Source organism: Pelophylax lessonae (assembly GCF_965119305.1).
Source record: "Pelophylax lessonae genome assembly, chromosome: 2".
NCBI lineage: Eukaryota > Metazoa > Chordata > Amphibia > Anura > Ranidae > Pelophylax > Pelophylax lessonae.
This window is the reverse complement of record NC_138769.1, coordinates 526628094-526653398: the sequence shown is the minus strand read 5'-3', so window position 1 is coordinate 526653398 and position 25305 is coordinate 526628094. Positions and strand designations below refer to the sequence as shown.

The 25305-nt window shown below is 42.4% G+C and overlaps 1 protein-coding gene across 1 annotated transcript in view; it reads left to right on the top strand.

Annotated features, from left to right (window-relative positions):
* TDRD3 (tudor domain containing 3) overlaps positions 1–25305 on the top strand; it is a 565755-nt gene that overhangs the window by 385824 nt on the left and 154626 nt on the right. Inside the window, exons 6-7 of the mRNA XM_082246772.1 lie at positions 2494–2565; positions 6432–6581. Coding sequence (XP_082102898.1) covers positions 2494–2565; positions 6432–6581 — 222 coding nt within the window. The remainder of the gene's footprint in view (positions 1–2493; positions 2566–6431; positions 6582–25305) is intronic.

The window sequence follows — 25305 nt, the reverse complement described above, 5'->3', positions numbered from 1 at the left end:
GCCATACAGTTTGTATGGCTAAATTCGCATCGCACCCGGTGCAAACACGCACAGGAGGCATTTTTGCAGCCGCATCAGGATCGGATCGCACAGCGGTTCACACTTGTGCGATCCCATCCTGTGCGAACTGCACGATCGCACTGCGATATGCGATCAAACTGGGGGTGTCGTTAAGATTACATTGACACCCCCAGCGGATCGCATATGGCAGTGTGAACTGCCGGGGGTGCGTGTGCGATGCGGGAAAAGGCTGCGAATTCGCAGCCTTCCCGCATCGCAATAGTGTGACCCGGCTCAAATGTCTAATCATTAATGCCAATATTTTGCAGTGGACATATTATTTGGAAAATTACATTTTTGCTTAGTTTCACAATTTGTATGACCAGTAATAACCATCCAGTTCTGAATAAAAGCATTCATTGGTTTTAGGGCTTCTTAACCTCCCTGGCGGTATGATTATTTCAGATTTTAGGTGCTGAAAGCTGTACATTGTTTTGCATAGAAATCTGTTGTTTTACATTTTAAAACTCACCTTCCCCTGCGATCCTCCGCCGTCCTTCCGCTGTCCTCCTGCTGCGTGCTCGCCCGATGCTGTCACCTGTCTTCCGGTTCCCTTCCCTGCAAGCGTTGTGACACAGGGGGGGTGGAACCGGCGGCAAATTCAAAAGTGTAAATACACTAAATGACATGATACAAAGCTGTGATCCTAACGGATTACACTGTATCATGCCATTTCACCTGGTGACTTTTCCAGTGCCCTGCCTGTGCTTTTTCAGTTCTTTGTGCCTGGAAAATAGAGAACGACCATGGCGTCCAAAAAGCATTATTTTTGCGCAAAAGCATTTTTAGACAAACTGAAAAACAGCGACAGCGAAATGGAGTTACTTGAAGAACTAAACGATAGCGATTCGTGGGAAAATTGGTCATAAGGTACGGAAAGTGACGACAGCGACAATTCTGATGTCTCTTTCTGGCACATAGCTCCGTTGGAAATTCTGAAGAATCATTTGATATACTTCCCAAATTCCACAAGCTATGTGCCAGAAGGACACATCAGAATCGTCGCTGTCATCACTTTCCGTACCTGATGATGAATTTTCCCACTAATCGCTATCGCTCAGTTCTTCAAGTAACTCAGTTTCTCTGTCACTGTTTTCCAGTTTGTCTAAAAGCGCTTTTGCACAAAAAAAAAAAACGCTTTTTGGAAGCCATGGTCGTTCCAGGCACAAAGCACTGAAAAAGCACAGGCAGGGCACTAGAAAAGTATGCAGGTGCAATCCTGTGCTGAAATGGCATGATACAGTGTAATCCGTTAGGATCACAGCTTTGTATCATGTCATTTAGTGTTTTTACACTTTTTAGTTTGCCGCTGGTTCCACCCCCCTGCGTCGCAACGCTCACAGGGAGTGAACTGGAAGGCAAGTGCCTGGAATCGGGCATGAACAGAGCAGTGAGAGACTGTGAGGAGGATGGGGCCGGAAGCGCAGGGAAAGTGAGTAACGTTCTGGGGTAATCCTGAGTGTGGCTTGGGGTTACCGCTTTTGGTACTGAAAATTAACCCCAAGCCACACTCAGGAATACCGCCAGGGGGGTTAAAGCAGTAGTAAATTGCAAAAGAAAAAAAGAGGTTTGGCTCCTGCTGGATAATATCATAATGTGCTAGTATGCGGGCTGATTCAGCCCCGGCTTCTTTTTTGTATTGGATACTCCAATAGTGACATTTCCATTCTGTAACATCCATCTCTGTTCATGTCAACATGGGCAGGTTAGATGTTTCCACCCACATTTACACATTTTGCACCTCCAGATGCATTTTACATAAAACAAAACAAATAGGTAAAAAATCCAACAGGGAGAGAAGCCATTTCATTGGCCTCAGCAGGTCTTCTACCCCTGTCTCCCCCTTTTTTTGCAGCATTTTCCCTAGTTTCTTTTTCACCAAATTCTGGCAACATCGCCCAGTTTGTGTACTGTCTACGATGGTTAATTTGTTTATGTGATCCTGCCATGTGTGGCTTGTCCCATTTCAAGGCCATTTGATGTTTTTCACCTACAAAATAAGTAAGCAGTACTATCTATGTTTAAGTTGTGGTATTGGATTGTTTTATTAAATATCTCTTCTGAGACCGTTGTCCTAATGATCTCTGTTAGCCGTTCTTGTATTAGAGATTCGTTTGATAATGTACTCACTAATGTCTGTATTTTCCATAACTCTATATACAAATAAAGGAATTACAAAAAAAATAAATGGCCACAGCAGGTATTGAGACACAGATAGACCACCAACAAAATCCAAGAGATATACAGGAAGTTTTAAGTGGTACGGTTTCAGTACAGTGTTTCTCAAAGTGTGGGACATGTACCACTGGGTTGATATTCACCTTGACTTTTAGTTAGTAAGTGCCATAGCTCAGGATTTAAATGTAGGACAGCCTTGTTGAAGAACTGTCCATTGTTGTTAAATTAATGTTTTCGTTTTTTTCTTTTATCTAGAGCTTATCGAAGCACAATCGAAGCAATATTGGAACAGAAGGAGGACCGCCACCATTTGTGCCTTTTGGGCAGGTAGTATTGGGTTCAGTTTTTTTTCTACCATTAATTAAGCGACTGCAAAAAATTAATTGGGGTTTGATTAACCACTTAAGCCCCGGAAGATTTTACCCCCTTCCTGACCAGGGCCTATTTTGCAATTTGGCACTGCCTGAATTTAACGGACATGCGACGCTGTACCTAAACGAATTAGACGTCCTTTTTTTCCCGCAAACACAGCTTTCTTTTGGTGGTATTTGCTCACCTGTGCGATTTTTTGATCATGCGCTATAAACAAAAAAAGAGCGTCAATTTTGCAAAAATAACAATATTTTTCTCATTTTTTTTAAATGAAATTCCCCCCAAAAAAATGTAAAAATCTAAATTTTTTAACATTTTTGGCCAATTTGTTTTATGCTACATATGTTTGGTTAAAAACAAATCGCAAAAAGCGTATTTTGATTGGTTTGCGCAAAAGTTATTGCGTTTACTAACTAAGGCAAAGATTTTTGTCATATTTTTTTTTTTTTTTTTTTACGAGTAATGGCGGCGATCTGCGATTTTTTTTTTTTTTTTTTTGCGGGACTGCGACATCGCGGCGGACAGTTTGGACCCTTGACTGACATTTTTTAAACTTTTGGGGTTACCAGTGCCATTACTACAGTAATCAGTGCTATACATATGCACTGTTTCTGTAAAAATGATCAGAGGGGCTGAGAGTCACGTGACAGACCTAGAGACCCTTCTCAAAAAGGTATTTAGAAGCATTGTTTCATACAAACCGTTATACAATGCAGGATAGGAGATTAAAAGAGAGGGGCTGGCAGCAAGGCAATGGTTTAGGGTTACAAACTCTTTAATTGAGGAAATGGAAAGGGGGACCTCCTGTGATCAGAAGAAAGTCCAGATGGCTGCACTGAAACACTAAAATCCACTTTATTAGTCCTGAATAAACATCATAGAAACACCATACAAAACCACCTCTAACCTCAGCGCTTAATTATAACCAACAGTCGGATTTAGCTAAGGTTCACTGGTATAAAGTTAGGATTTTCAATCCAATATTATTTCAGAACCTACATATTTTGTAGTTCTAGTATTGCCCATCTCTTTGACATGTATTGTCTTATGGCCAATTTTGTGTTTGTTTTTATTTTATTTTGTGTACTCGTGTATCTTTTTTTGACCTGCATCTGTATTGTGTTTTAGGAATTGATCATCTCTAAGCGCCGGTTCACATACACGCAACGCTACTTCCCGGGGCGACCTCCGAGACCGCGGTGCGAGCAGCACGCCGCGACCTCGGAGCGGCCGCCACGGACTTCATAACATTGAAGTCTATGGCGGTCGCCTCCTGGTCGCCCCAAAGAAGCTCCGGACCCTTTTTCTAAGTCGGAGCGACTTGTGTCGCTCCTATTAGAATGGGTCCGCAGCTTCCCTATGGGAGGCGACCTGTGAGGCGACCAGGTCGCCTCACAGGTCGCCTTAGTGTGAACGGGGGCTAATTCATTATGTTCAACTGTATGTGCCTATTAGTGACTTTAGAATATTAGGCTATTGTGAGATCATTGCTGTCGGTTATGATTAGGCGCTGAGGTTAGCGCGAAACACCTTTTTTCCTAACTTTTGGTTTTGTATCATATTTCTATACCGTTGTATTCAGGATACAACGGTATAGAAATATCTATACGGTATATAAAGTGGATTTTAGTGTTTCAGTGCAGCCATCCGGACTTTCTTCTGATCAATGCACATGTGCACAAATTGAGCCGGTACACAAGCTTGGAGGTGTGTGGGGCATTGAATTGAGAGGACCTAACTAGAGCAGTGCTGCTTCTCTTACAAGTGGCCTCCTGTGTTCACAATGCAGCAGGGCAGGTGCTCAGCATGGGACCCAGAAGTCAGAGATCACGGTAGTAAGGGTGTCTACTACAGTGATTTCCAGCTTCTATGGGGATGCCACAAATATGACACATATTGTGCATACTTACTGGTACCTCCTTGAAGTTTTTCACAATTTGTCATGTTACAATCCAAAATGTAAATGTATTTTCATTTTAAGTGATAGACCAACACAAAGTAGAACATAATTGTGAGGTGGAAGGAAAATGATAAATGGTTCTCAACATTTTTGCAAATATCTGAAAAGTGTGGCGTGCATTTGTATTCAGCCTCCCTCAGTCAATACTATTAGAACCACCTTTTGCTGCAATTACAGCTACAAGTCTTTTTGAGTATGTCTCTACCAGCTTTGCACATCTAGAGAGTGACATTTATGCTCATTCTACTTTGCAAAATTGCTCAAGCTCTGTCAGATTGGATGGAGAGCGTCTATGAACAGCCATTTTCAAGTCTTGTCACAGATTCTCAATTGGTTTTAGGTCTGGACTTTGACTGGGCCATTCTAACACATGAATAGGCTTTGGTCTTAACCATTCCATTGTAGGTCTGGCTGTATGTTTAGGGTCATTGTCCTGCTGGAAGGTGAACCTCCGCCCCAGTTTCAAGACTTTTGCAGACTGTAACAGGTTTTTTTCTAAGATTGCCCTGTATTTGGCTCCATCCATCTTCCCATCAACTCTGACCAGCTTCCCTGTCTCTGCTGAAGAAAAACATTGCCACAATATGATGCTTCCACCACCATGTTTCACTGTGGGGATGGTGTATTCAGGGTGATGTGCAGTGTTAGTTTTCCGCCTGGTCTCATCTGACCAGAGCACCTTCTTCCACATGTTTGCTGTGTCCCCCACATGGCTTCTCACAAACTGCAAATGGGAATTCCTATGGCTTTCTTTCAACAATGGCTTTCTTCTTGCCACTCTTCCATAAAGGCCAGATTTGTGGAGTACATGACTAATAGTTGTCCCTTGGAAAGATTCTCCCACCTGAGCTGTGGATCTCTGCAGCTCCTTCAGATCTACCATGGGAATCTTGACTGATTCTCTGATTAATGCTACCCCTGTCCGGCCTGTCAGTTTAGGTGGACGGCTATGTCTTGGTAGGTTTGCAGTTATGCCACACTTTTTCTGTTTATGGATGATAGATTGAACAGCGCTCTGTGAGATGTTCAAGGCTTGGGATACTTTTTTATAACCTAACCCTGCTTTAAACTTCTCCACAACGTTATCCCTAACCAGTCTGGTGTGTTCCTTGGCCTTCATGATGCTGTTTGTTCACTAAGATTCTCTAAAAAAACCTCTGAGGGCTTCACAGAACAGCTGTATTTATACTGAGATTAAATTATACACAGGTGGACTTTATTTACTAAAAAGGTGACTTCTGAAGGCAATTGGTTCCACTAGATTTTAGTTAGGGGTATCAGAGTAAAGGGAGCTGAATACAAATGCACGCCACACTTTTCAGATATTTATTTTTAACAAAAAGTTACCATTTATCATTTTCCTTCCACTTCACAATTATGTGCCACTTTGTGTTGGTCTATCACATAAAATCCCAATGAAATACATTTACGCTTTTGGTTGTACCATGACAAAATCTGGAAAATGTCAAGGGGTATAGATTCTTTTTTCAAGGCACTGTAATTTATAACAACAAGAAAAATAGCTTTTCTGATAAAAAATAGAAATAAAAATGTGTGCATCAATACAAAAGTATCATGGCACTCTGTACTCATACATATACCCAAATTGCCAAATATTGTTCTATATGCCATGATACTTGTATAGTGGTAAATACATTTTGATCAGGGAAGCCGTTTTTTTCTTGTCATCTACGTTTAGTTGTGAATGTAAATGAAAGCTTATTTCTTTATGTTTGAGCCTATTAATACCATTCTTTTTTAAGATTTCTGTGCTCGCAGGATCTTTTACCAGAGATAGTATGTTCTATAAACCGTGTATAGATCATAATTGCTGACTGCTGCTTTACTTGTCTTCTTTCAGCGCCTTGCGTCTGCTACTTCAGTAGACAGCAAAGAACTTGATAGCCGGAAAACGCTGCAAACCACCAATGCCACCAAAACTGTGGCAGAAAATGATGAGTTTGAGAAACAAAGAATAGCTGCTATTGCTGAAGTGGCAAAAAGCAAAGAGGTTTAAGACTTTTTTTATTTCATTATTAATGTTACCAGTTTTTAGAAATGCAATTAATATACTTTTTGTGAATTAGTTCTTGAAATCCATCTTCATAATGAATCAACTTGTAAGTGGGGCACGTTTTTAGAGATAAACAGATTATTATCTAGCCCCTTGACCCTGGGTTGTAATTACTAGTCTGATTTCACCTTTGAGTGGAAAGTTAATACAATGTTTAATAAAGGACTTGGCCATTTAAGACTACACTAGGTGCTAATAAGAAGTACTCCCAATGGATTGAAATACTTGTCATTGCTGACAAAAATTTTGCAAAGTTTAGGGTCTGCCTGCAATGTCTCTCCTAAGGGACTTGATAGCTTGAATAATTTTCCTTTACTTGAGTCAACTCACACCTCAGTTTCCTTTAACTTCATGGAAGAGTTTTGTGAAGTTATGGTAGATTTTCAAGACCAAGTTTCATAAATTTTCTGACAGGATGTGGGTTTAGTTCCTCCTCTTCTTCGGAATCTTTATCTGACATTTTTGCAGCTGTGGCGATATCTGCTCCTTCTACTGTGGATGTACTGTCTGTCCTGAGAATCTTACAAATCTGTATTAGATAATGTTATTCCTGAGGGCCTTGGTCAGGTGAAATAGCACTCAGGTTAAAGCATTAAATATAAACTCTTATCAATGTTGTGCAAGTTAGATTTAAAATGGAGCAGCCTGTAGTTTCTACTAGTACTGTTACCAGTCCCATAAAGGGCCCAGGACTGCCCAAACTTTCCCTTTACAGCACACGCCTTACTTCAGCCTATTTATATTTAAACTGAGACACTCCTGCCAAATGATTTATTCCTCCCAAACAATTATGCAAATGAGTATCAATTTGATGAGGGTTTTTTTTTTTAACAAAAAGTGGATATCTCACCTTAACACTGACTGGACCTATTGCACTATTGTTATAGTGTCCACAAACTATAGTAAATTTGAAAAGCTATCGATCCCGATGTACTGACAGCCAATCTCATTTCTTAAGGCCTGAAAACACCAGGACAGTACAAATATTCCCCCAAATGATTAATTTTTGAAAAGTAGAAAGTTCAAGATATTTTGTAAGAGGCATTGCAAGTTTTTTGAAGTTGTAATTTTTTGTCACAATTTTTTGGAAATAAAGAAATTATTATTTTTTTCACAATTTTAATTATTATTTTTTTAATACTGTCACTGGTGAAGTACAGCATTATCATATAACGGGTGTAGCGGAGACCAGGGACACTTGACTGGTGACAGTATGTTAAAAAACATGATTGTTTATACCATTGAATTTCACTGGTATAAGCAACCATTTTTACTGAATGAAACTGATTATTTTAGTGTGTTTTGTTGTGATTAGCTGTGATCAGTCAAATCTAATCACATGGTACAGATGGTCTTGGATTGGCCTTGTCTTTACCATGTGATCACTGTGACGAATCACAGCTAGCAACACAATTGCACACAATGGATGGCATGAAAGGAATTATTCCATTGTTTACAATTGTCATGTGATCTCCCAGCAATCACATGATACAGACAGCAGGCTGGTACACTCATCATGTCCAAAAAAGCCACGCTAGATAGCGTGGCTTTTTTGGACATAATAGATTTTTAACTGTGGATGTATTGCATAGTTTAATTGCTGCTGTTACTTTTATATTAAAGTCACTACAGACATTAGCGCGGTTTTAAAAAAATGTTATGGTACAGTCATCGGCTGTGTCTGTGTTGGTGTGGGGTTTCCTTCCTTACTAAGGTGGTTCCAGTCTTTCACCTCAACCACCTCCATTAGAAAACGTTTTATGTCATTCTTGGTGCTCCTCTTAAAAGGAAGCCAACTTTTTGTTCCACCATTTTTCACTGTTTTAGACAGCTTATTGTCCGAGCTTATGGGCTTAAAGTATATATGAACCCTAGCCTTGTAAAACAACGTATTTGGCTTAAAATGCAAGTCTGCCATCTGGTGTTCTCACATGTTTTCAAATTTTTACTAGGTGGATGTTTAGGCCTCATCTGATGCCAATTTTGGGTGTAAGATCCTTCAGGCAGCTGTTTAAATTGCAGGTTGCTGCTGGTTTTATTCTGTTTATTAATTTCAGTGGGTTGCCCTACCAGCAGAAACACAGGGAAAGAAGTCTAGTGCATGGGGATACTATTAAGAATTAATGGCACCTTTGTGCATCTGCTAAAGAGCAACGCATTTGACTGTGTCTCAGGAGCATGCAAAATCCTTAACACAATCCATGTGAACCAAGCCTTAGATTGGGATGCCTCGAGACTGATAATACTTTTCAAGGGCGCCTTGACTGCAAAAAGGTTGAGACCGTTTGCAACTTTTTTTTTTGATTACAGCTTTCTGGGGGATAGTTTACTTAGGCTAATTAACCACTTTAAGACCAGGCCTATTTTTTACACTTGGTGTTTACAAGCTAAAATCTGTTTTTTTTTTGCTAGAAAACTACTTAGAACCCCCAAAAATTATATATATTTTTTAGCCCAGACCCTAGAGAATAAAATGGAGATTGTTGCAATATTTTTTATCACTCCATATTAGCGCAGCGGTCTTCCAAACGCAATATTTTTGGAAAAAATTCACTTTTTTGAATAAAAAAATAAGAAAACAGTAAAGTTAGCCCAATTTTATTCCATAATGTGAAAGATAATGTGGGGGGGGCACCTCTTCCGCCGCACCGTAAGGGTGATCCTGCGGTGAATCCACCACTGGGACCACCCTTGCCTGAAAGCCGATCGCCCACCATTATAAAAAATACCGGGGTAATGGCAGCTATCTGCTGCCATAACCACGGTAATTAGCGTCAAAGTAGTGACGTACATCTGCGGTGGTCGGTCGGTAAGTGGTTAAAGATAATTTTCAGTTGGCTGTTCTGGATTTTTCTGCTTCCAACCTTACTAAAAATTGTTTCTCTTCCCTTTAAGCTGCTTACTTGAAAAGTTTTCCTCAAATCCTCTCAAAATGCACTGTGTGCACATTTTTTAGGCAAGTTGTATTTTTGAGGATTCATTTTATTATTGAACAACTACAGTGCTCTCGGTCAATCCAAAATGTTTAAAAAACATCAAAACTGAATATTTAGGAAAGTAAAAGTGAGGTTTTGACAATAGAAAACGGGGCACTCTGGGGGGACCAAATTGAACAATAGAAGGTGGGTCTAAGTGCAGTAGTTACAGGTGCTTTATTGCCTTCCGGGAGATAAAAACACTTACTAGAAACAGTAGGTGTAAAGGCTCATCAGAGTCCTCAGTCACTGAGTCACAGCGGTGTGCAGAAGGTGTCCAGTGGACTACTGCTCTTAGAAGCGCCTTCTGTGTTCCCAAAAGTGAGGTTTTGGCTTTCCTAGGAGAATATCTTATGTGCACACAATTTTTTGGCAACCATTAGTGTGCAGAATTATTATGCAAATTAAGAAGTTGACAGATCAAGAAACTGACAGACTATGAATAGAAGGATTATGACTGATATTGAAAAGAAGGTGGCTATATTGGTCACTAATTTTTTATTTATTTTTTTTTAATGTCAGAAATGCTTGTTTGTTAATTTTGAACTAGATAATAATATCGGTCCGAAATAAATGACAAATATTAGTAGCGCAAACAAAAATGAATTGTCATATTCTTGGCATAAAAGGTAGAGACACCAGTAAACAATGATTGGATAAAATCACTAAAAACACAAAAAAAGTCCCACAGTCCTTTCAGCCAAACAAATGCAGGAAAAAATGATTTGAAGTGCACCAGGGATCCAAATTCCGTTAAGCATAAGAGGATCACCACTGTTTCCAGGGATAATGTGAAATGGCAACTCACCAGACCTCCATGCTCATTGACTCTCGAAAATGAACAAAACATGTTTTACAGCAATATGGTCCAATAGAGGAATAATCCTTCTAGTTCATCATTCAATCACCATTACCCAGAAATCAGAACATGTGGGGAAATGAATAAAAACCTCCACTAGTGCAGTATGTCCAAATTGTCATTTATTAAAATACACAGTACACATTGCACTCACTTGTAACATGAAAAAAAACAGGCACATCATCACATGTAGCGGTGGGGATAGACAGCCGTTGCCGCAGTGACCTGGCTCCACGCCAGGGCAAGACACTCCAGAAGTCCTCCTTCACCTCACTCAGGTAGCCGGGTATGTCGTCTAGCCACGCCCGACGCGTTTCGTCACTTCTGACTTCAACAGGGGGCGTTGCTACAGACGACGCTCCCAACCTTCTTATAGTCCGCTGCGCATTGCTTCAACTAATCAGTCTTCCTGCTGACTGAACGGAAGAACACCAATGCTAATACCAGCGGACCTATGTAACAACACCATCTGACCTCTTGATAGCCAATAGCACGGAGTGTGGCAGGCGCAGCACTACAAAGTGCCTTATGCGCTGTGGCATTAGAAGAATTGGATCTCTCTGACTTCAGTCTAATCAGACTGTCTGTTACTCTATAAATTCCTCTAATACCGTTCTATGGAAAGCAGTAGGTTTAAAGAGCACACCAAACGCTTAAGATATCTTCTTTATTAACTTCAACTTTTCTTCATAGATAACAGTGACACTTTTGCAGCAGACAGTCCATGTACAACATGTGCTGAATACAGTATAACAAATGGTGGATATATTTCTCTCTCTATTGCTGTTTGCTGTTTGCTTGGGTTTGGTTTTGAGTTGTTAGAGTTGTTTGGGTTTGTTTGATAGTTTGAATTCGATATAACTTTTGAAGTTTGATAGTTTATTTGTTTGTTTGATAGTTTGTTTGATTGTTTGTTTGGTGAAACTACAAGTGAACACATAACTAGTTCAGTATACAGCTCTAATCACATTACTAACAATAGGAACATGTATAACTGTTAATTACCTATTTTTGGCCACTTGCTTCCATAAAACTGCTCTGTGGATCTGTGTGTTTATTCAGTTCTCTTGCTCTGTAGTGGAATGAGAAGGTTGGCTGAAAGCATGAGGCTTCAGAGAATAAATGGGTGTAAGGCTGGCTGTGATTGGCCAAGACTGTTGCTGAGTGTGAGATTGGCTGTGATTGGCCACAAACTCCTTACGGGTAATAAAGTTTAACTCTGTGCTTTCTGGTTTAAATTCTGCTGTGTCTGAGATTACCTTACAGGCATATAAATGAATCTTACAGGCAAATTTCCTTTTTCTTCTGTGAACACAACATACAACTGTTATGTGACATCCAAACATGAAATCACAGTAAATAACTCTGCTTTTGTCTCTCACATATAAACATATGCACTGTATTGAGGTTATTAACAGGTCTAGCTGTATATGTCATATTAGCAACCTAGGACAGGTTCTAGCTGGCCAGCTACACTCCCACCAAAATTACCTATAATTCTATGTTCTCTATAGTAGGATTTGAACATGAATTTGGGGAATTTTCTATCAGGTTCTCAACTTCCAAGTGTCTTTTATCACTTTCAAGTAGAACAACTAACTGCTGTATAGGACGTTCCAACCTGAGTGGAGTAGTGAGACGTTTTCCCTTTTTATCAAGTTTTTAGTCTCCTATTTGTAACAACGCTCTTCTTACTAGTCTGTCTTTATCCTTTTGAACTTCTAGTACTTTAGCCAATTTCCATTGACTTCTAGGTAAATCTTCTTATTTCACTAATACTATGTCACCAACTTGGACATTTCTACTGGGTGTTTGCCATTTACTTCTTAGCGTAAGATTGGCTAAGTACTCTTTCCTCCATCTATTCCAAAACTGTTCTGATAGATATTGAACTCTTCGCCATCTCTTTTTGGCGTATAAATCCTCTTTGGTGAACTTGCCAGGTGGTGGATGTATGTAATCAGACTTAAGGTGAAGTAGATGGTTGGTAGTTAAAGGTTCCAAACTTGTTGGATCATTGATGTTGTCAACTGTAAGTGGACGACTGTTAACAATAGACATTACTTCATAGAATAGGGTCCTAAGTGAAGCATCATCCATTCTTCCGGAGTTCTTTTTCAACATTGAACTTAACACATTTCTTACAGTTCTGATTTGTCTTTCCCAAACTCCTCCTGTGTGGCTTGCATGTGGAGCATTCATATGAAAGTCACATTGATTCCGTGACAAATACTCAGTTACTTTTTCTTTGTCAATCTCTTTTAGAGCTTTCTTCAATTCATTCCTTGCTCCGACAAAATTGGATCCTTGGTCAGATCTAAGCTCTCTGACAGTACCTCTAATGGCTATGAAACATCTCAAGGCATTGATGAATGCATCAGTTGACATATCTTCTAACATTTCAAGATGAATTGCCCTGGAGCTTAGACATGTAAATATTAGTCCATATCTCTTGTACTCCTTGCGGTTTTGCTTGGTAATGAATGGGCCGAAACAATCCATTCCACTATAAAGAAATGGTGGTGATGGGTTTACACGATCTGTCGGTAGATCTGAAATTCTTTGTTATTCAGTAGGTCTACGTGCCTTTCTACAAGTTACGCATTTACTGATATACTTTGCAATAACTTTGCTTCCTTTCACTATCCAGTAACCACCTTCTCTCAAACAGTTCTGGGTAAAGCTTCTTCCCTGATGCAAGGATTTGTTGTGGTAGTGATCAATGATCAATCTTGTGAAGGTAGAATTTTTGGGTAGAATTGCTGGATGCTTCACTCTGCTGGGTAACAATGCATTTTCCAGTCTCCCTCCCACCTTCAGTATACCATCCTGTAGAACAAGATTAAGCTTGTACAATGGGTGGTTGTTGGGAAGCCTTTTAGGTTCCTGACTAAGTCTCTTCAACTCTTCACTATAGAATCTCTGTTGAATGAGACTTATGACTGTTTCTTCAGCTTTCATTCTTTCCTCTACATTCAATGATTCCTTCTTTCTGATTCCCTTTGCCAAACGTTGAATTCGAGCTACTACGTTTATGACTGTATTCCATTTTGAACATCTGGCTAGTCTTTCAAGTATGTCATCTTGACACTTGGCAGCAGTGCTCAATGTTTGTACAACTTTTGCTTCTGGATCACCCATGGACAATTCGGTGTAACCTTCACTGGGTATGATCTCCTTTTCCCAAAGGAACTCTGGACCGGTGAACCAATTTGAATTTCTCAATTCTGTTACATTCAGGCCTCTTGAAGCATTATCTGCTGGGTTATGCTTTGTATCAATGTGATGCCAATGTTCCGGATTTGTTATTTCCCAAATTTTCTGAACTCTGTTGGCGACAAAGACATGGAATCTTCGAGCTTCGTTATTTATGTATCCTAGGACAACTCGTGAGTCTGTCCAAAAGTATTCTTCATCTATTTTTAACTCTAATTCTTCTCTCAGAAACTTGCTTACTGATGCTGAAACAACAGCTGCTGTCAGTTCAAGTCTTGGTATTGTCTGAATACTGGTAGGTGCGACTCTGGTCTTTCCCATAACCAGGGCACAGTGTATTTTTCCTTCTCCGATCACTCTGATGTAGGAGCACTGACCATAACCATAACTACTGGCGTCTGAAAAGTGATGAAGTTCTATTTTCTTGTACTCTCCGAAATCATGAGGTACAAAACATCTGGGTATCCGAACTTCTCTTAAATTCTGCAAGTCTCTTATCCAAGCCTCCCACCTTGGCCTCAAATCTTCAGGTATGGGTTCATCCCATCCCAACTTCCGTCTGCATAATTCTTGTAGTATTTCTTTTGCTTTGAGGATCACTGGGGCCAAGAATCCCAATGGATCATATATAGAAGCCACTGCGGAAAGAATGGTACGTCTAGTTGCAACTTTCTCTTCAAAGGATACTTCAAAGAAGAACTCATCATTCTCTACATTCCATCCCAATCCAAGTACATTCTGAACTGGAAGATGATCATAATTGAGATCTACATCCTTCATTGTTGATGCACATTCAGAGTCACTGATGGATTCCAGTACCTCTCTGTTGTTTGAGATGAATTTATGAAGGCGCAGATTTCCTCTTGCGCATAACTCTTGGCTTTCTTTTACTAGTTTGCTTGCAGATTCTGTGGACTCTAGACTTATAAGACCATCATCTACATAGAAGTTTTTCTTAAGAAAATTTGCTGCTGATGGGCAATCCTCTTCATTTTTGTTGGCCAGGTACTTCATACCATAATTGGCGCAACCTGGAGACGATGCTGCTCCAAACAAGTGTACTTTCATTCTGTATTCTGCTGGCTCTGTATCTGTATCTCCGTCCTCCCACCATAGAAACCTCAGGAAGTCTCTATCTTCATTCTTCACATGAAACTGGTGGAACATCTTTTCAACGTAACACATGACCGCTACGGGATACTTTCTGAATCTACAGAGTACTCCAGGCAGAGTGTTTGTAAGGTCTGGTCCTTTTAGTAGATGATCGTTCAATGCAACACCATCATACTTTGCTGAGCAATCAAATACTACTCTAATCTTATCTGGTTTCTTTGGGTGGTAAACACCTTGATGTGGGATGTACCACACTTCTCCTTCTTTAGGTTGGTTATTCACCTTCTCTGCATGTCCTTCTTCAAGGATGCCTTCCATGAATTTAAAATAATCTTGCTTGAATTTGGGATCTCTTCCCATCTTTTTCTTCAGGCATTTCAATCTTGCTAGGGCAAGATTTCTGTTATTTGGCAGACAAGGTCGTTCTCTAAAGGGTAAGGGCATTTCAAGATAACCTTGTTGATTCTGCTGAATACTTTCTTCTAGAGTGTGTACGAACTTTGTCTTCTTGAGATACACTCTTTTCTTCAGAACTTATGTCTGCAAAGTCAGACTCAAGGATCTTGATTACTTTTGCTGAACTTACAGTTGGTAACTCTTGGACGGATATTCGATGACACAATCCTGTCACCTGTCTTGAGTTTGCAATCTGCTGTTTTCCTCCAACAACACCCCATCCTAGATCAGTTCGAACAGCGTAGGGTTCACCCTTTCCTCCTGTGATTACCTCTCGTGGTACCAAAGCTTCGGGACAATCGTAGCCTATCAACAGTCCAACACCAAACTCCTTCAGCGGGGACATTTCATGTGATATGACAGATAGGTGTTCCCATTTATTGGCTGTTTCACAGGTAGGTATGCGATCTCGATCTAGAGGTATATCGTCTTTCGTATAGGCTGGAGGTAGATTTAATGTGAGGTTTGAATGAAGTCCTCTAACTCTCAATCCTTTGACTCTTTGACTGTTCACTAATGTATCTCTCCCCGTCATTGTGGTGAGTTTGAGCTTCACTGGTTCTGTAGCCACTTGTAATTTCTTGCAGATTTGTTGATCAATGAAGGTAACATCGCTTTGGGCATCCAATAGTGCATAGGCATATACCTTCTTATTCCTCCTTTTAGGATTTGAAATGCACACTGGTACGACCATTGATGTGCCGTTGCTTTCTCCTTCCCTTACTCTGCAAGAGAATACTGATACTTTCTTTTCTTCCTCAGCATCTTTAGGTATTAAGGATTCATCCTTCTTTGGATGTTCTTCATGTAGTGGTGTAGGATGGCGTCCTTTGCAAACACTACATGTGGCCCTTTTCTTACACTCCTTAGTAATATGTCCTTTTCTTAGGCATCCAAAACACAGTTGATTATCAAGTACAAATTTTTTCTTTTCATTTGAGGACTTCTCTTTCAATTGTTGGCACTTGTGTATGGAGTGGTTCTCTCCACAGAACATACACTTAAAGGTAGTCTGAGGATTTGTCAGTTCTGTCTCTCTACTGATCCCAGTAGTGACTTTGAACTTGCTCTTGTAGGTATCTAGACCTTTAGCTGCTGTGTTGGTTGCAAAGCTAGCTGCTCTTGAACGTCTTATATCTCTCGCAGGCCTTTCTTCTAAGGATTTTAAGGCATAAGATGCTGTTACTGGGTTACATGCTATTCGTGCTTCCTTATTGACAAACTCAGAGAACTTTTCAAAACTTGGGAAGTCCTTATTTAGATCTAACTGTTCAGTCACATAGCGATTCCACCTAGAAGCCACTCCTTCAGGTAGTTTAGCTAGCATCCTGTGGTTTTCCAGATAGTCGTTCAGTACTTCTAGTCCTCGTACATGTGGGATGGCATTGCTGCATGCTTGCAGGAAGTCACCATACTCTTGGAGTTTGAAATGTTCTTTAGGACCTATCTTAGGCCAGTTATTCAATTTCTCCCTAAAGGCTCTATGTACTAAGAAAGGATGACCATATCTTGCATTTAACTTTCTCTATCGCTCATTGACAGACGTAGTCTTCTTGATTCTCAAGAGCTGGGTTATGTTGTCTCCGCAGGAGTAGGACTAGGCAGAATGACAAAACGTTCTGGCTCCACCCTAGGGGGCAGTCCCTGAGGGTATATCCTCCCTCTCTCTGCTACAGGGAATCAGTTTTTTTCTGTCTAGTCAGGAGTAAGGACCTAAGTTCCTTGCTGGGATCTTTTGGTCCTGGCAAGACTTTTTTTCTTTAAGAAAAAGACATTTTTTAGGTAGTTTTCTCCAGTGTTTTTTTCCTGTGAGATCTTCAAGCAAAAATGCCGGACTGGGCGACACTTGTGGTCACCCCAGCCGGCCTACGAGCGCGTGCAGACCAGGCATTGCGCTTGGTCGGCCGCGACATATTCAAGTAAGTATGCGGGGCCGGGCGACGGGCTGGATGTGAGATCCAGTGGTCACCCCGGTTTCTGCCTAAAAGCGCGTGCAGACCAGTGCACTGAGTCGGCCGCGACGGAGTCCCAGTAAAGGGACTGACTTTGCGAGTTAAAAGCTCGCTTGGACGCCAGGACCAGAGAGTCGAGGCGTCCACAAACCCCCACCTCGGTGGAGAGGGTATTATGAAGAGAGGGTGCCTGTCGGTTCGGTATGGTGAGTAAAACGTTCCCTTTTTTCCTCATTTATGAGGCAGTATATATTATGGGCCCCTCCATATATGGTCAGTATATATCTGACACTTACAAGTCCCCCTTGTAATACAGCATGTGTTTGTGGGAAGTGGACTTGGTTCAAGAGCTAACACTCTACCCAGCAGACTGTAACATTACAGCAAACATAGGAGGTATAATCCTACCTTATGTGCAGTGTATCTCTGTAGATCCATATGTCACCTCTCAGCAGAGTGCAGGTGGATGTGCTGGGAAGACGATATCGGCGGTCCGCCGCCATTTTGCCGTAGACCGAATGCATGTATGTCCTCAGGTCACGCCGGCCGCCATGTTTTTGGAGTCTTATGTCTCTTCTATGGGGGCGGCCATGTTTTGTGAGCCCAGCTTCCTCGTGGAGGGCTGGGAACGCCGGAAGGCGTACACAGGGGGCGGAGCCACGCCTTCTGCCCGGGAAAAAGCAAACAGCTCCTTCCAGTCTGTGTAAGACAGACGCTGGCTGCAGTTTGTTGGAAACTGCACTGCATCGGTTGGTGAGCCTTGGGGGTCCCTCTCTCTCTCTCTCTGGGATCGAGAAGCAGGTACTCTGAGGGGCGCTATTGCGCTAGGGGGAGACACACAAAAAAAAAAAAAAAAGTTTTTTTGTTTATTGCTGGCAAAAGTGTCCTGTATTAACATGGACCCTGCCACTCATGTATCTCCTCCGGATCCCCTCGAGGGGTCTGCGGGATCCTCCAGCACCCCATTGACAATTGAATCTTTGTCAGCCATTATGGAAACTTTTGTGTCCCGGGTGGAAGTGGCTTGTCAGGGACAGGGCGCAAGAAAGCGACCCCCGCCTAACCCCTTATTATCTGAAACCTCGGATTCAGACTCTGAGCCTATTTCTGCAGTTGCAGGTACTTCATCTGGTATTGGTGTCTCGGGTCCTGTCTCTTCAGACAGTGAGGAGGATGTTTCGGCATCTGCCATAGCCCGAGAAGAAGCGTTGGTAAACGCACTTATTGTATCTGTTCAAGAGACTTTAAGGTTACAGGGTATTCCATCAGAAATAGCTGAAACTGAGATCCCTTTTGGGACTAAAAAGCGCATCAAAGTGGCAAAGGTTTTTCCATTGCCCAAATGTTTTGGCAATCCAATCGATGAAGAATGGCGTCTGCCAAAACGCACTTTTAATATTTCCAAACGCATTGACAGGCGTTATCCGTTTGAGGAAACCCTTATTAAGAAATGGACAGAACCACCTGTGGTGGATTCACCAATTGCTAGATTGAATAAAGCCACGGTTATTCCTTTAGAAGACGCTCCGTCTTTTAAAGATCCAGTGGATCGCAAGATAGAAGCTATGTCTCACACCATGTTTTCCTTGATTGGATCAGCTTTCAGGCCAATAATTGCTATTGGTCTGGTTTCGCAGGCTGTAACTGAATGGACCAAGTGGTTACGCCGGGACTTAGAAGAAGTCCCTCAGGCGGTATCAGATTTGTTGGAACAAATGATACAGGGGTTACAGTTTGTATGTGATGCGGCGTTAGACGCCACTCCATTAATGGCGCGAGCATCAGTCTCAGCAGTGGTTCTCAGGCGTACACTGTGGCTAAAAGGTTGGATAGCCGACCAAGGTTCCAAAAAAGCATTGGCTAATATCCCCTTTTCAGGAGAACGTCTATTTGGAGCCAACTTAGATGAGATCATTAAGGATCTCACCGGTGGAAAAAGCACCTTTTAACCGCAAAATTTTAAAGGTAGAGGAACTCGTCAAAGACGAGGGCCTTCTTTTTCTGCTCACAAGAGGTTTTTTCGTCCAGCGGGTGAAAAAACTAAGTCCTCCAAGGTTCCTACAGGAGGCGTCAGGGGTCGTTGGTCGGGCAAGCAAAAGCCCGCCCCCTCCAGACCTGAAGATAAACCATCCAAAGCCTGAAGGTGCGCCCCCACCCATAACTGGGGTGGGGGGACGTCTTCGCCGGTTCCCGGATCCATGGCTTTCCAGAATCCCGGACTAATGGGTTTGCGAAGTCATAAAGTCAGGGTACAAGATCGAGTTTCGATCTCTCCCACCGGCGCGATTCTTCCCTTCCAATATCCGACTATCTCCGGATCGTCTAGAAGATCTGCGGAGAGCAGTCACAGATCTACTACAACAAGGAGTGGTAGTCCACGTTCCTTGGACAGAACGGTTTCAAGGGTTTTATTCAAACCTGTTTACAATACCCAGGAAAGAGGGCAAAGTGCGTCCAATTCTGGACTTAAGAGCACTCAATTCTTTCGTCAACATAAGAAGATTCAGAATGGAGTCCATTCGCACGGTAGCAGCCTTCCTGCATCCAGGGGATGTCCTAGCGTCCATAGACATCAAGGACGCCTATCTTCACATTCCCATTTTCGCAGGACATCAGCGTTTTCTACGCTTTTTCGTAGAGGAGAACCACTATCAGTTTGTGGCGTTACCTTTCGGTCTCGCCACGGCTCCGCGGGTCTTCACAAAAGTGTTGGCCCCAATGTTGGCACTTCTGCGCCAGAGGTATATCGATTCTAGGTTACCTAGACGATCTTCTGCTTCATGCAGAGTCTCCTCAGACCTTGCTACAAAACATAGAAATTACTATGATTTCTTTACAGGAATTCGGGTGGCTGGTGAACCAGCAAAAGTCTTTTCTGGTTCCCACCCAGAGGCTCGAATATCTGGGTCTAATTCTAGACACAGTCAGGACAAGAGTGTTTCTTCCGGTAGGGAAACTTCGAAAGATTCAATCAGCAGTCCAGTTGTTACTGTCCAACAGCTGGTCTTCCCTTCGGACTTGCATGAGGGTTCTGGGGTTGATGGTGGCTTCATTCGAAGCAGTCCCATTTGCCCAGTCCCATACCCGAATTCTTCAGCAAGAGATTCTCCTCAGATGGAATCGGAATCCGGAATCCCTGGACAATCAGATACGATTGAGCAAACAGACCAGAGAGTCTCTGGTTTGGTGGCTTCGGTCTCCAATGCTCAGCCAGGGAAAGTCATTTCTGCCAATATATTGGACGATAGTGACCACGGATGCCAGTCTATCCGGATGGGGAGGTATTCTCGGTCAATTATCTGCCCAGGGACTTTGGTCCCCGGAAGAATCCAGATTACCGATAAATGTATTGGAACTGAGAGCGATCAGACTTTGTCTGATTCACTGGACCGAGCAGCTCCAGGGCAGCCCGGTTCGGATCCAGTCGGACAATGCCACGGCCGTGGCTTATGTCAATCACCAGGGGGGCACCAAGAGTGTCCGAGCGGCCAAAGAAGTGGCTTGCATTCTTCGCTGGGCGGAACGATTTGTTCCAGCAATCTCTGCGGTGTTCATTCCGGGGGTGGAGAATTGGCAGGCAGATTATCTCAGCCGTCAGACCCTGGATCAGGGGGAATGGTCCCTCCATCCAGACGTTTTCCACCAGTTGTGCCTACGGTGGGGCACCCCGGATGTGGATCTGTTGGCATCACGATTCAACAGGAAAGTTCAGAGATTCGTGGCTCGCTCCCGCGATCCTCTAGCAGAAACCGCAGACGCACTGATCGCCCCGTGGGGGCAATACCAGCTAATATATGCCTTCCCTCCTCTCGCGTTACTGCCAAGACTTCTTCGCAGGGTAGAGGAGGAAGGAATCCCAGTAATCCTGGTAGCTCCGGACTGGCCTCGTCGAGCTTGGTACGCCGACATGGTCAGACTGGTGGCGGACGTCCCGTGGAGACTTCCTCTCAGAGAGGATCTACTGTCTCAGGGACCGATCCTCCATCCTGCTTTACGATCGCTGGCTTTAACGGCCTGGCTATTGAAACCCAGGTGCTGAAGGACAAAGGTTTGTCAGCTTCAGTTATTCCTACTCTAGTTGAAGCAAGGAAAGCGACTTCCAGAAAGATTTATCATCGCACATGGAAGTCCTACATTGCATGGTGTGAACCTTTGGGGTTCCGTCCTCGGTCTTATTCGATTAGTCGAATATTGGCTTTTCTGCAACAAGGGGTTGAGCAGAAACTGGCCTTGAGTACTATCAAGGGTCAGGTCTCAGCATTAGCCATCTTCTTTCAGAAGCCTTTGGCTACTCATTCCTTGGTGCGGAATTTCATCCAGGGGGTGCGACATCTGGCTCCGCCAGTGCACGCGCCGTTACCCCCCTGGGATCTTAATTTAGTGTTGTCGGTTCTTCAGAAACCTCCCTTTGAAGATATTAGGGAGATTCCTCTACCCACGTTGTCCCAGAAGGTGGCCTTCTTGGTGGCTATTACTTCTGCACGCAGGGTGTCAGAACTGGCCGCATTATCTTGTCGTTCACCATATCTGGTGGTTCATAGAGATAAGGTGGTTCTTCGTCCGAATCCATCCTTCCTACCAAAGGTAGTTTCAGAATTTCATCTGAATGAAGAAATTGTATTACCTTCCCTGTGTCCTAAGCCCAGTCATCCTCGGGAATTTGCTTTGCACTCCTTGGATGTGGTCCGGGCGATCAGGGTATACTTGAAAACGACAGACTCGTTTCGCAAGACGGATTCACTTTTTGTGATCCCAGATGGACCCAAAAAGGGGTTGCCTGCATCTGCCGCGACCATTTCCAGATGGATCAGACAGACGGTAGTGCAGGCTTATTCTATTAAGGGTCGGGAGCCCCCGTTCCCTGTTAAGGCGCACTCCACTCGGGCACTTAGTGCGTCATGGGCCTTTCGCCATCAGGCGTCAGTGGTCCAGGTGTGCAAGGCGGCTACCTGGTCGTCGGTGCATACCTTCTCTAAACATTATAAAGTTGATGTAATGGCATCGTCTGATGCCTCATTTGGCCGCAAGGTTTTGCAGGCCGCAATTTGAGGAGACCAGTGGTCTACCTCGAGGGTTTTTTCCGTTGGAAAATTTTTCTTTAGTCTCATTCTTTGTTTATAATGAGCCTTTAAAACTTCTAGTTTGGCACCGGTTGGGCCTACTAGATTGGATTTGATTTTGTCAATCCCACCCCTCATTTGTGGCACTGCTTCTGGATGTCCCAGCTCTTGAGAATCTGTCAATGAGCGATAGAGAAAAATGGATTTTTGTAAGAACTTACCGTAAAATCCTTTTCTCTTAAGCTCATTGACAGACGTAGTACCCGCCCCTCTATCATTGAGTTGGGTTGGGTTAATTTCTCTGTACTGCTTTAAACAGAACTGATTCCCTGTAGCAGAGAGAGGGAGGATATACCCTCAGGGACTGCCCCCTAGGGTGGAGCCAGAACGTTTTGTCATTCTGCCTAGTCCTACTCCTGCGGAGACAACATAACCCAGCTCTTGAGAATCAAGAAGACTACGTCTGTCAATGAGCTTAAGAGAAAAGGATTTTACGGTAAGTTCTTACAAAAATCCATTTTTTCCCAAGCTTGCTTGTAGGCTTCTTCGTCTGTTCTATAGAAGTTACCTTCAAGAGCTTTCTTTGCTTCTCCACCAACATATTTCTGAAGGTAGAATAACTTGTCAACTGGCCTGGAGCAATAGTGCTCAATGATCATTTCAAAACTCACCTTCCACTCTATGAACTTCAGTATGTCTCATGAAAATACAGCAGGTTCTGGAACGGCAGTCTTGCTGGGACAATAGTTGCAACATTTTCCTGATCATTGCAGTGACATCTAGGAATAGGATCATCTAGTTTTATTTTCTCACCTAGTTCTGAATTAGGTAAGTCTCTCTCTTTATCTTTCTGAGCAGGGATAGAAGGGCACTGACTTTTTTCTTCACTACGTACTGGTGATTTCCTTTCATTCTCCTGGGCGTATGAAAGGAAGTAGGAGTCTGCATCTTCACTTAGTACAGATTTGGACTTATGATTACTATTCAGGTCCTCTTCGTGTACTCTCAGTCTGGCTTCTATAATCTTGACTTCTTTCAGCCTTTCCAGACTTTCCATTTTAGCTTCCATTTCAGCTTTTCGTAGGCGCTGCGCCTCAATGGCAGATTCCATCTCAATTTCTGCTTTCTTGACAGCAAGTTGTTCGACCAGTTCCTTTCTTTTGGCTATTAAGGTACTTGAGGACTCTGATGTGTTACTGGCACTTCTGCTAGTGAAGGAAGTCCCACTTGAGATTGTGGTTCCCCCTAAGGGACCTAGCATAGTCTCTCGTAAAGAGCTCGTTCATTCTCTTTCTTGCCTTAACTTCATCATAGTTAGCTTCAGATGATAGTTCTCTCATGAGCTTTACTAAATCTTTAGTGACTGCAGTACACATGTCCATGTTCCTTACAATATCCTGGGAAGGTGTCGTGGATGACCGCAGATTGACATATGCTGCCATGAGCTCTGATTCAGATTCTTCTATCGTCTCTACAATATCACTCAAGTTTTTTCCTTTTATACTTTCTTGCTTTAGCCTTCTACGAACATCTTTAATGTATAGTTTCCACTTATCATACATTCTGGTGAACTTTTTTCCTTTTAATGCTGCTTCTTGCTCCAAATTTTCCAGCATCTTTGCGGTCGGTTTTCTGATGCGTTCTGAACGTCTTAGTTCGTCTGGTTGGGATATATCAGTTTGGGGCAAGACTAATGCTGCATCTGACTCTTTTACCTCAGACAGGTTCCCTTGCTCTTCACTTTCTAACTTATCTATCCTTGTATCCTCTAACAGTGGCATAGCAATACTAGACTTAGACATTTTTACTCTAAATGCTATAACACTCAATAAGAATATTAAGAAGACTTTCACTTTAAATGCAATAGCAATAGGTGCAGGCAATAAAAATTACTTTCACTTTAAGTGCAATAGCAATGGGTGCAGGCAGTAAAAAATGACATTCACTTTAAATACTTTAGAGTCTGTGTACTACAACTGCCCCTTGTTTTTTACTTACAGTCCTTTTATTCCTGAACACGAAAATGTCTCTTTCTTGTCAAGCCTATTGCAATGATAAGTAATAAAGGAAAGTTCTGACCTTATTCTGAAGAGCAGGATACTGCGATCTGTAGGTTGCTGGAACAAATATCAGTCTTAAAGAAGACTTGTCTTTTCTTGATCTGATGCTCTATGCAGACTTGCGATGCTCTGCTCTGACTTGCGATGCTCTGCGCTGACTTGCGATGCTTTGTGCTGCAGGCTTTGGGCCTAGTGGCGGGAAACTAGCTGGCTGCAGTACGTGGTCTCTCCATGGGTAGCGGTGCAGGCACTCTAGCTCTGGACTTTGGCCTCCCACCATGCGTCTCTCTCTCTCTCTAGGAATCGCAGGAGGGTTGGCGCTCTTTCTGTGTCTATCTTGCCTTTGCCGTTCTGCCACTTTAAGAGTCGGCTGCAGTTTGACTAAAACCACACGTTCTATGGCCTCTATGTAGCTCCGCTGCTCAAATGCGCTCTTTACTCTGCAAGTTGAGGAGCACTATTACTTTGCCCTCAAAGGGCTAAATAGTTCCACTGTGGCAGGCGCAGCACTACAAAGTGCCTTATGCGCTGTGGCATTAGAAGAATTGGATCTCTCTGACTTCAGTCTAATCAGACTGTCTGTTACTCTATAAATTCCTCTAATACCGTTCTATGGAAAGCAGTAGGTTTAAAGAGCACACCAAACGCTTAAGATATCTTCTTTATTAACTTCAACTTTTCTTCATAGATAACAGTGACACTTGCAGCAGACAGTCCATGTACAACATGTGCTGAATACAGTATAACAAATGGTGGATATATTTCTCTCTTTATTGATGTTTGAGTTTGTTTGCTTGGGTTTGGTTTTGAGTTGTTAGAGTTGTTTGGGTTTGTTCGATAGTTTGAATTCGATATAACTTTTGAAGTTTGATAGTTTATTTGTTTGTTTGATAGTTAGTTTGATTGTTTGTTTGGTGGAACTACAAGTGAACACATAACTAGTTCAGTATACAGCTCTAATCACATTACT